Here is a 15,933-nt window from a genome sequence, read left to right on the forward strand (position 1 = left end):
ACAAATTGTAAGTCTTTTGTTTGAATGTATTCTTGGTGGCAAACATATTGAGGTAAACTGGAGATTTCCACAATGTAGTTTTAAGCCATCAATACAAGTAAAATTAATAAAAGTGAACAATCTGACCAAGTGACCATTTTGACATCAACTCCTACATTCAACAACAGTTGCTTAGCACTCTCTTTGCCCATGAATACTGATTGTATCGAGTCTCTACCATGCTCATTCGTCTGTAGCATGAAGTACCCCCTTCCTCTACCGAGAATTCGAAAGTATAAAATTCCTCTCTGTGGGCAAATGCTGTTTTGACTCTTCTAAATATTTTGTTCTTGTTGGATCTTTATTTTTTGTAATTAATTCTTGGGTTTATCTGGTATGGAACTGAATTTCATAATTTTTTTGTAAAAAAAGGCAGGTGAAGATGCCTCTGAGATGATAAAAACTACAGAGGAGAATAAGAGGTCAGCAGTAGAGAAAGAAGCTGAAGTTCGGGAAGTTTTACAAAATTTGAATTCAAAATTGCTATTAATTGGTAATATTGTTCATGATTCAGTTCCAATCAGCGATGACGAGGTATAGGAGTTGGAAAATTTCATTTCTTTTTTTATTGTATCTAATGCTTATTCTGAATTGTGAATTTGTAACATGTATTGCAGGCAAATAATGAGGTGATTCGAGCATGGGGTGAGAAAAGATTGGAGCCAAAACTAAAGAATCATGTTGATCTTATTAAGCTCCTTGGAATTGCAGATTTAAAGAAAGGTATTGAGGAAACTACTTTTGTTCAAAGCTTGAAAGCACGATGGTTTTCTTATATTGAACATCTTGTGGTGTACTTAACATGTTATAACTTGATTGGAGCATTAATTGGGTTTCAATTCACAACATTAATCTAAATCTGCATTTTTAATTCAATAAATAGACTCTAAATCTATATTGATTCACCTGATTACATTTTTTTTGGGTGCCATGTGGTTGCAGAAATCTAATTTTTTGATCAAATGAAAATGCAAAACATATTTGCTTCATGAATTTTTTTGAAAAATCAAAACACGTCTCTGCTCACTTCTCTACAAGAAAAAACTAAATAAGTAGAAAAGCTCCTATATCTAGGTTGAATTGTCTGAAATTATTCATTCTAGCTTGATCAGTTCTCACGTTTAGTATCTGTACTTTTATAAATAAGTAAAGTTGTTATGCTTCTGAAATATGGTTACTAAAATATATGAATCTGTAATCAGACAACAGTTAAATATATTCTTGTTCAATTCAACCTGAACTACTGGTTTATACTCAGTATAGTGGGTTAGTTGCTTCAAATTACTTTTGCACTTTAACTTATGTATTGTGGTAAACTTACTGAGTTTGTAACTTTGTGTAATTCATACTCAGTGAGAAAAAGATAAAGGTGTAAATCATATTCCTTGGCCATTCCAAGTATCTTTACACCTACTCAGTATCTTTACACATTTATTGTCCTTTCACTTCTACTGCTTGTATTTATTACTCCTTTGTAGACAAATTGCTAGGCTTTGTATCACTAAAACAATCTCAACAGATACATGCTTGTGTTAGCTCAGGATGATGTTAATTTGGTTTAATTACTATCCCCAATATGCGTGAACTATAGGTGCCGATATAGCTGGAGGCAGAGGCTTCTATTTGAAAGGAGATGGCGTGCGTCTTAATCAAGCTCTTATTAACTTTGGTCTTGATTTTTTGGAGAAAAGGGGATTTACATTATTGCATACTCCATTCTTCATGAGAAAAGAGGTCATGGCTAGGTGTGCTCAATTAGCACAATTTGATGAAGAGCTTTACAAGGTAATATTTTTAAATTGTTGAAAATATTCCCTTGTCTTTCTTTCTTTGACTTGTTGGTTTCTAGCAATTTTTTTTGCTTTTCTTCTTTCTCTGTTCTTGTTTTAACTTTTGTGACCTCTTATGTACTTTTTACGCACTCATTTTTAATGGTAGTAATTATCAAGAAAAGAAAATGGTTGAGAAAGTGTGGGAACCTGGGAGGGTCTGACATCATAAAATCTTTATTCAATTTCTTTTCCTCCATCTTGTGTACAGGTACATGAGCTAACTGAAGTGGTTGTCATTTAATAGGTAACAGGTGAGGGAGATGACAAATATCTGATTGCTACTGCCGAACAGCCGCTTTGTGCGTATCATTTGGATGATTGGATCCATCCTTCTGAGCTACCAATAAGGTTGTAATATTCTTCCTGAAGCTTGTTCCTATGACTAGAAAGTAGCCTTTTGCTCATAAATAATTCAAATTTTCCCCAGGTATGCTGGATATTCGTCTTGCTTCCGTAAAGAGGCTGGTGCACATGGTCGAGATACTCTGGGAATATTCAGAGTTCATCAGTTTGAGAAGGTGGAGCAGTTTTGTATTACCAGCCCTGATAATGATGAATCTTGGGCCATGCATGAGGAAATGCTCAAAAACTCTGAAGATTTCTACAAGATGGTGTGTTGAATTTTCCTTTCATCATTTTTAATTTCCTTAATGTTCTAAGACTCCTTGAGTAGGATATTATTGAGTAGGTTAGCTTTGTTCATGCCACATGATATCGGTGATCCAAGGACAATTTTTGATGGTCAATATCTATCTCTTTCCAAGTTAAGAATGCGGTTATGTTTGTGTATTTTGCATGGAAATTTGTGTTTAAGTCAAGACATAGTGGTATGCTTTGTGTATTGGTGGACTCTTCTCCTCTCCACATTTCATGTAGGAGAAACATGAGGTCCTATATATGAATTCCTCCTGCTTTTCGCTCTCTGAATCTAATTTAATTTTCCATGTTTCAGCTAAACCTCCCCTATCAAGTTGTTTCTATCGTTTCTGGTGCTCTGAATGATGCAGCTTCAAAGAAGTATGATTTGGAGGCATGGTTTCCTGCATCTCAGACTTACAGAGAGCTGGTGTCCTGTTCAAACTGTACAGACTATCAGGCAAGAAGAATGGAAACGCGATATGGACAGAAAAAGGTAGATCATATGAACTCTTTATCACTTCCCATTTATTTGTGTTTACTGAACTGGAATCCTCTATCAACAGCAATTTTGAGTGTGTTAATGAAACTAGGTTAAAAACAAACAATTTATCGGAAATATTTTGAACAAAAACTTGGAGGGTGTTGTAATATATATGTCTGCTAGTCCAAATAATTTAAATTCATCACCTGTTAGATATGGATGAATTTTCCTCTATAAGATTATATCATTAATTCTTCATCATCATCAACAACTACAAATAAAGCCTTAGTCTCAAAATTTTGGGTTGACTATGAATCCTCGACATATTTGTTAGAGTAGGCCTTATTTGTGTTTACTGAACTGGAATCCTCTATCAACAGCAATTTTGAGTGTGTTAATGAAACTAGGTTAAAAACAAACAATTTATCGGAAATATTTTGAACAAAAACTTGGAGGGTGTTGTAATATATATGTCTGCTAGTCCAAATAATTTAAATTCATCACCTGTTAGATATGGATGAATTTTCCTCTATAAGATTATATCATTAATTCTTCATCATCATCAACAACTACAAATAAAGCTTTAGTCTCAAAATTTTGGGTTGACTATGAATCCTCGACATATTTGTTAGAGTAGGCCTTATGTAATAATAATTAATAGATTTAAAATATGATATCCGTCTTCATGTTTAGTTGCTTTAAGAACAGTTGACACAAAAGGCATAAAAAATTAAACAGTTTTAACTTCATTAAAAGTAATCTTTATCATTTAAACAAACTAACTTGACACTAATTAGAGACAATTCAAAATTCAGTTATGAGGTGTTAAAACCCTCCAATCATATTCATTGTAATGTCAAGTTGTAAGCTTTGTATGATACCTTTAGCATTTTTCATTTCTAATAGGCCCTTTATGCTTCCAAACATGTCAATAAATTGTAGGATAAAGTTTAGGTACAATGTAAGTCTAAATTTTTATCTATTTTCTTTGTTTCTTTGGTCTTTTTGGTGTGCCTTTAGGCCTTACTTTTTATTGGGTTTTCCTCATGGACTTCTTGGGTTTGCCATATTGGGTTGGGCTTACTGATACTTTTAATTTCTTCTCTCTTCGGGCCTTTGGGACAAGACCCAATTTCTATGCCTTAACCCATTTCCTTAGTCAACTGGGGCCTATTTTTCTTAGTGAGCCTTCGGGTTCGAATTGGCAAAAATGGGTATTAAAAAGAGTTTAGCCTAAAGATAATAAATTTTTCATATTTTTCAGTTCAAAAATTAAGAAAAAAAATGAATTTTTGAGCTTAATTTTAAAAAAAAATCTACAAAAAAAAAAAAAAAATTACGGTCTAATTAGTCTACAATGGATTGAAGGGGATTGAAATTGATCAAATGGACCAAATAGCATCGAGGTAGACTTAACTGGACCAAATTGGACCGAATAGAAATTGTTTAATTTTTAGGAAGAACAAATTATCTTCAACAAATTAAAGAGAAAAAATTATACATGATATTACAGTTAGAAATAATTATTTATTCTCATGCATTGCGTGAGTTTGCGATAGATTTTTCTAAAAACATGTACACATACCAAATATACAATTATGTTTTTTTACATTTTAAAATATGTTATTTGAAATATGATATCAAACACATTTTTTACTTAATGAGTATTTTAAACATGTGTTTTCACAATACTTTTTAAATAACATATTTCATATCATTTTGAACAACAATACTTGAAAACCGCTACTAAACAGGCCTTATATTTTTGTTAAACTATGTTATTTTGAATGTGGATTGAAAACTTAAAGTGTGTGCATTACTTTTGGGATGTAAGGATGACTTATTTCTATATGGATGTTATATTTAATATCAAGTAGGTTAAAATGAGTTGTGTCACATTTGTGTCAACCTAACCCAACTTGTTTATTAAGTGTGTCAAGTGGGTTAGATCATGTCAACCTGCTTCATTAATAGGTTGGGTTAGGGTTGAAGAGCTATGGCACAATTATTAAATGGGTCGGGTTCAGGTTGAGGCATTTAATCGAGAAACCTTACCTCGACACAACATTAACCCCACCTTTTTCCTTTCGGATATCATGATTTTAGCATCGACTGCATTCAACTTCTTTATATTATATGGTTTTTTCAAATTTATGACTGTTAGCCCGCTTTTATTTTGTGTTGTTGCAGAGCAATGAGCAGACAAAGAAATATGTACACTTGTTGAACTCTACTCTCATAGCAACAGAGAGGACCATGTGCTGCATTATTGAGAACTACCAAAGGGAGGATGGTGTTGAGATTCCAGAAGCTTTACAAGAATTTATGGGTGGAAAGACCTTCCTACCTTTCAAGAACTAGTATTATTATTATAATTAGTTGCAAACTTGAGCTATTTTTGTAATGACCCAATGAAAAGCACTAGTCATATTTGTGCTATACCTCAAAAAGACTAGTCACAATTTAGACTCATTGTAGTTAATAAAATCCAGTTCCATGAAACATGAATTTAGATACATAACTAACTTGCTAATGTTACATATCTCAGTAAACTTAATTAATTTAAAAATTAAATGAAACTCCAAATAAACAATGCACTTAATAAACCTTTTACAATATCTAAAATCCACAATTTAAAAATAATCTGCAAATACTGTAAAATCTAAAGCGAAATAAAAACAACTAAAAAACCTATAAGACTTAAAGCTTTACTGAAGTCACCTAAAAATTTTTCGGTCACGCTCTACCTTGCACTTTATGAAGCGATTCAAAGGTTTTGTTTTCCAACTAAACTTTAATCTGAAAATTGTAATTGATGGCATGGTTCAAAGAAGTATGATTTGGAGGCATGGTTTCTTGCATCTTAGACTTACAGAGAGTTGATGTCCTATTCAAACTGTAGAGACTACCAGGTCAGAAGAATGGAAACGCGATATAGACAAAAAAAGGTAGATTATACGAACAAATGCGATAGTTTGTTAATAAAACTAGGTTAGAAACAAACAATTTATCGGAAATATTTTGAACAAAAACTTGGAGAAAGCTCGGTGTTGTAATATATATGTCTGCTAGTCCAAATAATTTAAATTCATCACCTGTTAGATATGGATGAATTTTCCACTATAAGGCTATACTCTATCATCAATTCTTCATCATCATCAACACCTACAAATAAAGCTTTAGTCCCAAAATTTTGGGATTAACTATGGATCCTCGACATATTAGTTAGAATAGTCAAAGTAGACCTAATGTAATAATAATTAATAGATTTAAAATATGATATTCGTCTTCATGTTTAGTTGCTTTAAGAACAATTGACACAAAGGCATAAAAAATTAGATAGTTATAACTTCATTAAAAGTAATCTTTATAATTTGAACAAACTAACTTGACACTAATTAGAGAATTCTAAATTCATTTATGAGGTGTTAAAACCCACCAATCACATTCATTGCAATGTCAAGTTGTAAGCTTCGAATAATACCTTTAGCATTTTCCATTTCTAATAGGCCCTTTAGGCTTTCAAACATGTCAATAAAATGTAGGATAAATTTTAGCTACAATGTAAGTCTAAACTTTTATCTATTTTCTTTGTTTCTTTGGTCTTTTTGGTGTGCCTTTGGGCCTTATTTTTTATTGGGCTTTCTTCCTCATGGACTTCTTGGGTTTGCCATATTGGGTTGGGCCTACTGACACTTTTAATTTCTTCTCTTCGGGCCTTTGGTACACGACCAAATTTCTATGCCTTAACCCATCTCCTTGAGTCAATTTGGGCCTATTTTTCTTATTGAGCCCTCAGGTGCAAATTTGCAAAAATGGGTATCATCAAGAGTTTAGCCCAAATATAATAAATTTATATGCTTTTCAACTCAAAAATTTAGGTAAAAAATGAATTTTTGAGATAAACTTAAAAAGGCAATCTACAAAAAGGAATCAATTCAAGGTCCAATTAGTCTATAATGGATTGAAGGGGATTGAAATTGATCGAATGGACCAAATTGCACCGAAGTAGACCTGATTGGACTGAATAGAAATTGTTTAATTTTTAGGAAGAACAAATTATCTTCAACAAATTTTAGAGAAAAAATTATATATTATATTACAATATGAAATAATTATTTATTCTTATGCATTGCATGAGTTTGCGACTAGTTTTTCTAAAAACAATTGCACATACCAAACATAAAATTATTTTTTTTTACATTTTAAAATATGTTATTTGAAATACAGTACCAAACTTCAAAACACTTTTTAAATAACATTTTTCACATCATTTTGATCAACAATATTTGAAAACCGCTATTAAACATGCCCAATATTTTGTTAAACTATATTATTTTGAATGTGGGTTAAAAACTTGAAGTGTATGCATTACTTTCAAGATTTCAAAACAACTTATTTCTATATGGATGTTATATTTAATATTAAGCGGGTTGAAATGGATTGTGTAACATTCGTGTCAACCCAACACGACCTGTTTATTAATCGTGTCAAGTGGGTCAGGTTGTGTGAACCCGCTTCATTAATAGGTCGAGTTAGGGGTGAAAAGCCATGACACAATTATTAAATGGGTCGGGTTTTGGTTGAGACATTTAATCAAATACCTTACCTTGATACGACAAAAACCCGACACACTATCCCGAATTTACACCTCCTACGTTTTTCCTTTCGGATATCATGATTTTAGCATTGACTGCATTCAACTTCTTTATATTATATGGCTTTTTCAAATTTATGACTGTTAGCCCGCTTTTATGTTGTGCTGTTGTAGAGCAATGTGCAGACAAAGAAATATGTACACTTGTTGAACTTTACTCTCACAACAACAAAGAGGAACATGTGTTGCATTATTGAGAACTACTAGAGGGAGGATGGTGTTGAGATTCCAGGAGCTTTACGAGAATTCATGGGTGGTAAGACCTTCCTACCTTTCAAAAACTAGTATTATTATTATAAATAGTTGTCGACTCATGTTATTTTTGTAATGACCCAAGGAAAAACGTTAGTCACATTTGCGCTAATCACAATTGAGGCTCCTTGTAGGTTTTAATAACGAGTCCAAATCTTCTGTCTCATCAATTGTGCTCCACTTCATGCTCCATCAATTGTGCTCCACTTTAATAAAACCCAATTCCATGAAATATGAATTTAGATACATGACTAACTTGCTAATCTTAATTTTCTCAATAAACAAAATTAATTCCAAAATTAAATAAAAGGTAAATTACAAAATTGGTCTCTATCATTTACACTATTTTTCAATTTGGTACCTAACTTTTTAATTGTGTCAATTTGATCCTTAACATTTTATATGTCGTGCCAATTTAATCTATGTTGTTCTCTTCTCTTGGATGAAAAAAGTTGATATGTCAAATGAAAGAATAAAAAATGATTTTTCATACTACATCAATCGCCAACTGTACTGCCATGTCAGATTTAAAAAAAAAAAAATCTCCAAATGAATTTATTTAATTTATGAATTTGCTTAATTTGCCTTAATAGTGTCCCCTTTCCCATAGTTTGACGAACCTGCTACCTGCATTTCACAATTGGATTTGGACCCCGTTTACATTTCACAGCCCATTGAGAGCTAAATAGCAGGCCTTATCATAGGCTTTTAGCACAATCGAATTACTTACTTTGTCCATTTCGGTAAATTCAACACACTTCGTGCCTTAGGGTTTCTCTTCAAAATCATTATAAATTACTGCTTTCAGCCTCCACCTATAACACATCTCTTCACTTCTTAGCTCGATCTGTTAGCTAAATGATCGTAATAAGCCTCTGTACGAAATGTTCATCAAAATTTCAATCCTTATTTGATTTTCGTTAACAGTTTGTGACCCACAACCAGAAGGTAATCAAACACAAACACTACTTTCTCTTTTTTTTTTTTTTTTTTCCCTCAAAATTTTCAAATACCTTCTCAATTTCAAGCAATTGTGTGTGTTTATCTATTTTAATTTTGGGGTTGGGCTACTTCTGTGGCTGACCTATGATCATAAGAATGAATGAAGTGGGCTCCATAATCGAGTCAACAGCGGGGGCCCATTGATGGTGACCTGTCTGCCGCTTGGAGCCCATATTAAACTCACCGGAGGAAGATCCCTGAAACTCACCGTTGTTTCATGACACAATACTCCTGGTTACATTTTTATTTCATATGTATATATACTCTCCCTATTTGTGATACACATTAACTAGCTTTTCAATTTAAAACGATGTCGTTTTTAATCTTTATTATTGGACTGTCTTTTGAGAGCTCAGTCTTTTTTGTGGTATATTATATTATATAGATGAATGGCACTCCAGTCAGACACGGGTGTTTGTAAATTCCATAACAATCCACCTTTTGCATAGTGCCTATAAAGATCTACTGCTCACGATTGGAGGCTGCCACTACTACCATGGTTTCCTTCAAATTTTAAGCAGCTAAATTTTATACATTATATTCGATACCCTATTTTAAATTTAATTTTAAAGCTAGCTTGGTTTTCAATTTTTTATTTTTTGGATTTGTAATACAAGTTGATTGATGAAATTATATACATAGTTTTAACAAAACTTTAATTATGCCTATACCAAGAGTTGAATTTTTTTGTTTAGCCAAACATTACATACGTTTCCTTGTGATCTGATTGTTTGGTTCCATTTATATTTGCATCATGTCAGCTGAACAGTTACAGCTTCTTTCGGTCAACAGATAGTACCAACCTTATGGCGCCTGACTGTTGTAAGGAACACAATTATGGGTTAGGCTTCCTTATTGATTGAAGATGATTCTTGACGATTGGATTTCTACAAATGGACCTTATGTTAAGGTAATTTTGGTGTGTGATGGGAGTTCTTGATATGAAATGAGCTAGGATTGGAAGGTAATTATATTATTATTAGTAAGAAGCCAAATAAGCCTGTATGTCGACAAACCAAGAGAAAGAATGACTAAAGAGAAACATACACTAACATCAAAAAAGAAAAAGAATGAGAGAGAAACATGGCATCAATTTGATTATTCTTCATTGATTGATTAATGAGGGTTACATGCTCCTTGCCTCACTAATAATTATCACTATGGGATCACTACTTATTCAGTATACAAGCTGTCCAAAAAAACTAAAAAGAGTTGAATTTAAATTAAAAGAAGGCCAATTAGCATGTTTTCAGCCGAATAGCATTCGAGAAATGAGAGTTAAATTGAATTATCGAATGTTCTTTGCCTTTGGCCCTTGTAGCCACTAGCCACACAGGTTTCTCTCTCTCCAATAAGCTACATCGAACATGAAGAATGGCTACTAGCAAGACTGCCTGATAATGCACATGACGGGAAGATTTCGCACCTTTTGGTTCAGGGGAACTCATAGCAAGACTGCCTGATAATGCAGGACCTTACTGGAGTTGGATATGACACAGATTAACAAGGGAGCTCCAACTGTATTCGCTAGATACATATATTGAAAATGACTAGATCCCAGATGGTTTAGCTGAAGGCATGTGTAGTTTGTCAACATATAAGCTTATTTGGCTTTTTGCTGGAAAGTGGACTAAAGTATATTTATTAAGTAAGAAAAAATATTAAGGTAAATGAAAAGGCTATACTTGAACAAAAAAAAACTTTTTTTTTTTGGTAATCAGAGGAATAGCATTAAACTAAAAACCAGAAATCACAGGACAGAGCCTGGAACAATACAACCCAATAGCATCTTCCTCAAGGGAGGATAATATGTCCACAGGCGGACTTTGGAAAATAATAAACTCTAAAGATTGATTAGCACCTAGTCTAGCCAACTTATCCGCACACCGATTCACCTCACGGTAGCAGTGTTCGAAGCTGATCTGGTGAAACCGGGATATCAACGTTCTGCAGTCCTCCAAAATGGGAGACACAATATTGTTGGCATGATCGGGGTTAAGAAAAGCATCTAGAACACCTTTAGCATCTATCTCTACTTCTATTGAATCAAAATTCCTACAGCAACATAATTGAAGACCATCACGCGGTCCCCATAACTCAGCCGTTAAGCTATTTGCCTCACCAATCCTTCTAGCAAATCTCGTGATCCATTGCCCTTGCTCATCTCTAATGATACCACCACAACCCGTCCTGTCCACACCTGGCCCAGCAGCTCCATCAGTATTTAATTTAGACCACCCCATCTGAGGCTTTTCCCATCTGATCTGCTTCATCACCTTTCGACTGGGATTGCTAACTGAAGCGGCACAACAGGTGAATTCCAAGGCTCTGTTGATGATCTCTGTCGCTATTCTAGGATTTTGAATTTTCCCATTAAACACCATCTGGTTCCTGCTCTTCCAAATAAACCAAATGGCAAATAAAAAGGTTGTTCTCCAAGAGGAAACGTAGCCATCTTGACACCTCCCTATTTTTCCGTTAAACTCCAGCCACTTATGCAGACCATCAGACCAGAAATTGCGATCATCCCATCTCACCCCCAACTGGATCCACACGGGTTTAATTTTCCTGCAATCCCTCAAAGCATGAATAATTGTTTTAGAACTTCTTCCACAAAGGGGGCAGATATCATCTACAAGCATTCCCCTTTTTACTAAACATTCCTTAACCCCTATGCTATTATGAAAGCACTGCCAAACAAAAGTTTGGATTCTTGGAAGAATATCCACTTTCCAAATCCATTTACCTGGAAACTCCTCATCATGCAAATCTCCCATAGCAATTTTATAGGCGCTTCTAAGCTCAAAATTACCTTGGGCCGAGGTAGACCAAGCTATTCTATCTCCACCAGTAGAATTAAGAGCACACGGAGTGGCTTGGATAATAAACTTGATGTTTTGCGGGATCTCAAAGGATAGGCAACTCCAGTCCCAGATTCCATCCTTGAGAATATCCTGAATTTTCAGCTGCTGATTCGCCAGAGACAAAGGACCATGAATCATTTGGCGCACCGAGCCTTTAGAAGTCCAATTATCCGACCAAAACTTAAGATTGCTATTGCTACCAACCACCCACCTGACTCCCCGATTGAAGGTATCAGTCCCTTTCTTTAAAGCAAACCAAACCCGTGAGCAAGGGAGACTTCTCTCATTCCTAGATTGAAGTCTATGGGTAGTACAATATTTAGCTCTCAGTACCTGAGCCCAGGGGGAATTACTCTCCGTGTGAAACCGCCAATTAAGTTTAGAAAGTAAGGCAATATTTCTGCCCTTAGCAGTCTGCAAACCCAGCCCACCTTCAGATCTTGGTTTAGTAACTTTGTGCCAACCCACCCAATGCATCTTCTTCACTGAATCAGTCGACCCCCAAAGAAAATTTCTGTTCACACGATCCACTCCTTGCAAGATTCGATCTGGAAGAAAGGAACACTACATAGTATAAGCTGGGATAGTTGAGGTAGAAGTCTGAACCAACACAGCTCTCCCAGCCAACGACAGAAGATTAGCCTTCCAACCAGCTAATTTCTGCTTCACCCTATCCAAGACAAAATTGAAATCTTGAGAAGATGAATTAGGATGCCTGATGGGAATTCCAAGGTATTTCCCCAAATTAGGGGTAGACGTAAAGCCTAGGATATCGCTCAAGGATTCCCTAGTGTCTTGATCCACATTCGGCGAGAAGTAAACCTTAGACTTGGAATCACTAATGGTTTAACCCGACACATCACAGAAATCATCCAAGACATCTCTTATTGTAGAACAATTTGAGAGATCCGCTTTTGCGAATAAAACAAGATCATTGGCAAACATAAGGTGCGAAAAAGCCTGGCCATTTCTGGATGCCTTCACCAGATTCCACAGCTTTTGATTACACTTCTCTTCAATCATTTGACTAAGATAGTCCACACACAAAATGAAGATGTACGGGGATAAGGGGTCCCCTTGTCTTATTCCCCGGGAAGGAAGAGTTTTTCCCTTTTCCCAAATGAGTATGATAGTGGAGTTCAAATTATGGCAGTGGGGAGAGTGCAGCAACGGTTAAGATTTACAAATGCTGATACAACAAAAGAAAATGACCAGATTCAACAAAAGTAATTTGAATACCACAAGCGTAGGGTTGATTCAGAAACTCAAGCTAGGTAATTCATAAATGGTCCCTAAAGACCTTTTTTTCTTTTTTTTTTGGACAGAGGAGATCAAAATTTCTTATTTACATAGTAATGGAGTAAAAATCAGCTTCAATTTTTGAGTCAATGCTAATATATAAAATTCTGTATCAGTCAACTGCAACTTTTGTCATGATAACATCCCTAGTTTCAACTACAAAAATTGCACAACATCCTCCAAAATAACTTCAATTATGCAATTGTCCACAAAAGAGATCAGAACCATCATTATACAGGTAATAAGACATTAAAAATTTAAATAAAAAGCATCTATTCTGCTAATTGGAACAACTGTATCAGGCAAAGATGTAAATAGAAAAAGTATATGATATTGAGCCCTGTATAAGCCAGATGTACAACAATGCATATATTAGTTGTCGCAAGACATCCCCAAGATCATCTTCGCAAGAACGTAATAAAGGCTTTCAGATGCCAAGCAATAAAGTGAGTGCATCACACAAGTAAATGAAAGTATGAAACTATAAGAATCAATTGAGTTGTATGAAAATCCATATTTATATCTGTCACCATAAATTCAAGACTGCAAAAATGTAATAATTATATAATGTTGTACTTTAAATGTGTAAGAAAATTAGTTTGACTAACAGATAGACTACATGGCTCCAAACTGCGTTGAATTCTTCCTCAAAACTTACAAAGAAGATTCATGTCTTGGACTCAAACAAGTCATACTTTGAGAAACATGCTTAATCATAAGCACAAAATTGATTGAATAAGATAAAAAAATAATGTAATCTATTTCTATTGTACAAGGCAAAAGAAAGCTGTGCACCAATACCCTCAAATTATAATAACAAAATAGCTAATGAAAAGTTACACGGCTACATGAAAATCTCAGAGATTCACTGGATCAAAGGAAGCAACTTCACCCAATAGATTTTTGCATGTATCCTCAAAAACAACAAGAACAATCAAATGGACATAATGGGGTACTTCCAGCATCAGCCTTATTGATACCCAACTCCTCTTCTGTGTAAACAGTAAACCCATCATTTGTTTTTTTTCTAGGCCGGGAAGGTGGCTCAGTGAACTCGCTATCATTAGAACCTTTATCCTTCTTCTTTTTCTTAGTCTTCTTAGGATTTCCAGTTGCTTCTTCATTAGGGTTTTCAGTCCTTTCAGATTCCGATTTCTTCCTCTTCTTTCCTGAAAAGATTTCATCAATCTCACTAGCAGCTTTTTTCTGCACCAAAGAGGGTTTTTCTTCTTCCACAGCATTATTATTTTCTTGCATTTGCTTAGCCTTTTTGGAAGAACTCTTTTTTGTAACTGGAGAGGGTTTTTCTTCTTCTACAGCATTATTATTTTCTTGCATTTGCTTAGCCTTTTTGGAAGAACTCTTTTCTGTCACCAGAGAGGGGCTTTCTTCTTCCACAGCATTATTATTTTCTCGCATTTGCTTAGCCTTTTTAGAAGAACTCTTTTTTGGCATCATAACAAACCAAAGCTGCAGACCTAGATTATTAATTTATTTTTTTTAAATACTGCAATTATAACAAAAGGAAGTCAATATTTGCACGGCTTAGTTTCTGAAAATAATATAAAAAGTGAGAGTTAGAGACACACGCAAATCCTTTTTAACATTTGATGAGTCATCAGATTAGGACCTAATAAAACAAGAAGAAAACTTAGGTACACTTCTTTAGATGTTTTACCTTAAATTCTCCTATTAAACTGAACCATATGACTCATTGGCCAATGCAGTTCCTTGTGTATAGTTAAAGCTTCCAAGATCACATAGTTGGGGTTCAAAAATAAAATAGTTAGATACCACATAGTTGAATTTAATTGGGATATCTAAGGTTCCACACCTAAGGAACTGTAACTAAATTTTACCTATAAAACAAACCAACAATACCACAGACACAACAAATTCCAGAACCATTTTCACTCAAATTGTGATTAGTGCAAGTGTGCAACATCACTTTCACAGCGGACCACCACTTTTATTGTACGCCAATCAAAACTAGCTACCTTAACCGTTGTAAAATTTGTTGTGTATCTAGACTTGTTGAAAACCATCCAGCCCTTCTGCCCTACTAAGCTTGGTGCAATGAATTGGCCCAATTGACTTGAGAGCCATTCATTGATTTCTGGAAACTAAACTAACTTTAAACTCAAAAATTTTGTTCCACATTCTATTCCCCAATTTTTTTGTTAGTTCAGTGAGATTATAACTCAAAGTCTGTACTTTAAACAACCAATCCCCAGCGTGTGTGTCTCTACACAGAGCAATCAAAAAAAAGAAAAAAAAGATAAGTTTTTTAACAACCAAACAAGAAAAAAACATTAAAAAAACTGATTTTGAGGTTTAGATTGAGGCCAACAATGAAAAACAACAAAATCGATTTACAAAAAAAAAAAAAAAAAGATTTTGATTGCAAGAATTGTAATAACAACAGAGGATTAGTAAAAAGCTAACCTTTTTCGATTTCGAAGAAGCTGGGAGAGAAGCAAAGAAGTGGCTCCTTGTAAACTATAAACCCTAGCTTTCATGTTTACAGAGGCGAAGGTGAATACTGAATATTGTTGTTGTAGAAGAGTGGGGTTTATTATGGTGTGGACAAGCTCATGTGAGTACCTTTCAGATTTTTGACTTTTTTTTTAATCACTAGCCGCTGATTACTTGGTTAAAGGGGGCCTATTCAATTTTAGCTTGATATACAATTTTTTCTTTTTTCTTTTTTCTTTTTTCTTTTTTCAAAAAGTAAAGACACGGATATCTCTTTTTAATAGTTTTATGTTATTTTATTTTTTGTCATGAAAAAAATACACCATTAATTATTTTTTATTGAGCACAAAAATTAAACACTATTGTATGTGTGTGTGTTTTTTTTCTGCATAT

General features: G+C 34.2%; 2 protein-coding genes and 1 long non-coding RNA gene across 4 annotated transcripts; 2 read left to right on the forward strand and 1 right to left on the reverse strand.

Annotated features, from left to right (window-relative positions):
* Window positions 1-408: 408 nt before the first annotated feature.
* Window positions 409-5,493, forward strand: LOC126716160 (serine--tRNA ligase-like; the record flags this gene model as incomplete). Its single annotated transcript, XM_050417191.1, has 7 exons — window positions 409-573; window positions 657-762; window positions 1,631-1,824; window positions 2,116-2,219; window positions 2,299-2,482; window positions 2,824-3,003; window positions 5,182-5,493. Coding segments are annotated over 7 exons (1,104 nt in total), but the record flags the coding sequence as incomplete, so codon positions are not given.
* Window positions 5,494-8,656: 3,163 nt separating this feature from the next.
* LOC126708690 (uncharacterized) lies at window positions 8,657-10,477 on the forward strand. Its single transcript, XR_007649210.1, has 2 exons — window positions 8,657-8,848; window positions 9,664-10,477. It is a non-coding gene; the product is annotated as an uncharacterized LOC126708690 (long non-coding RNA).
* A 3,124-nt stretch (window positions 10,478-13,601) lies between these two features.
* On the reverse strand, window positions 13,602-15,671 carry LOC126708695 (eukaryotic translation initiation factor 5B-like). Of its 2 annotated transcripts, none has more exons than XM_050408566.1 (2): window positions 15,511-15,671; window positions 13,602-14,543 (listed from the first exon to the last, which is right to left on the reverse strand). In XM_050408566.1, the coding sequence occupies exon 2, from the start codon at window positions 14,521-14,523 to the stop codon at window positions 13,981-13,983; it is 543 nt and encodes a 180-aa protein (XP_050264523.1). In that variant the 5' UTR covers window positions 14,524-14,543; window positions 15,511-15,671; the 3' UTR covers window positions 13,602-13,980. The 2 variants fall into 2 exon arrangements, with proteins under 2 accessions (XP_050264523.1, XP_050264517.1); XM_050408560.1 differs by having other exon boundaries at window positions 13,602-14,572; window positions 15,511-15,670.
* Window positions 15,672-15,933: the final 262 nt, after the last annotated feature.

The sequence above is a fragment of the Quercus robur genome, chromosome 2, assembly GCF_932294415.1.
Source record: "Quercus robur chromosome 2, dhQueRobu3.1, whole genome shotgun sequence".
In the NCBI taxonomy this organism is placed as follows: domain Eukaryota; kingdom Viridiplantae; phylum Streptophyta; class Magnoliopsida; order Fagales; family Fagaceae; genus Quercus; species Quercus robur.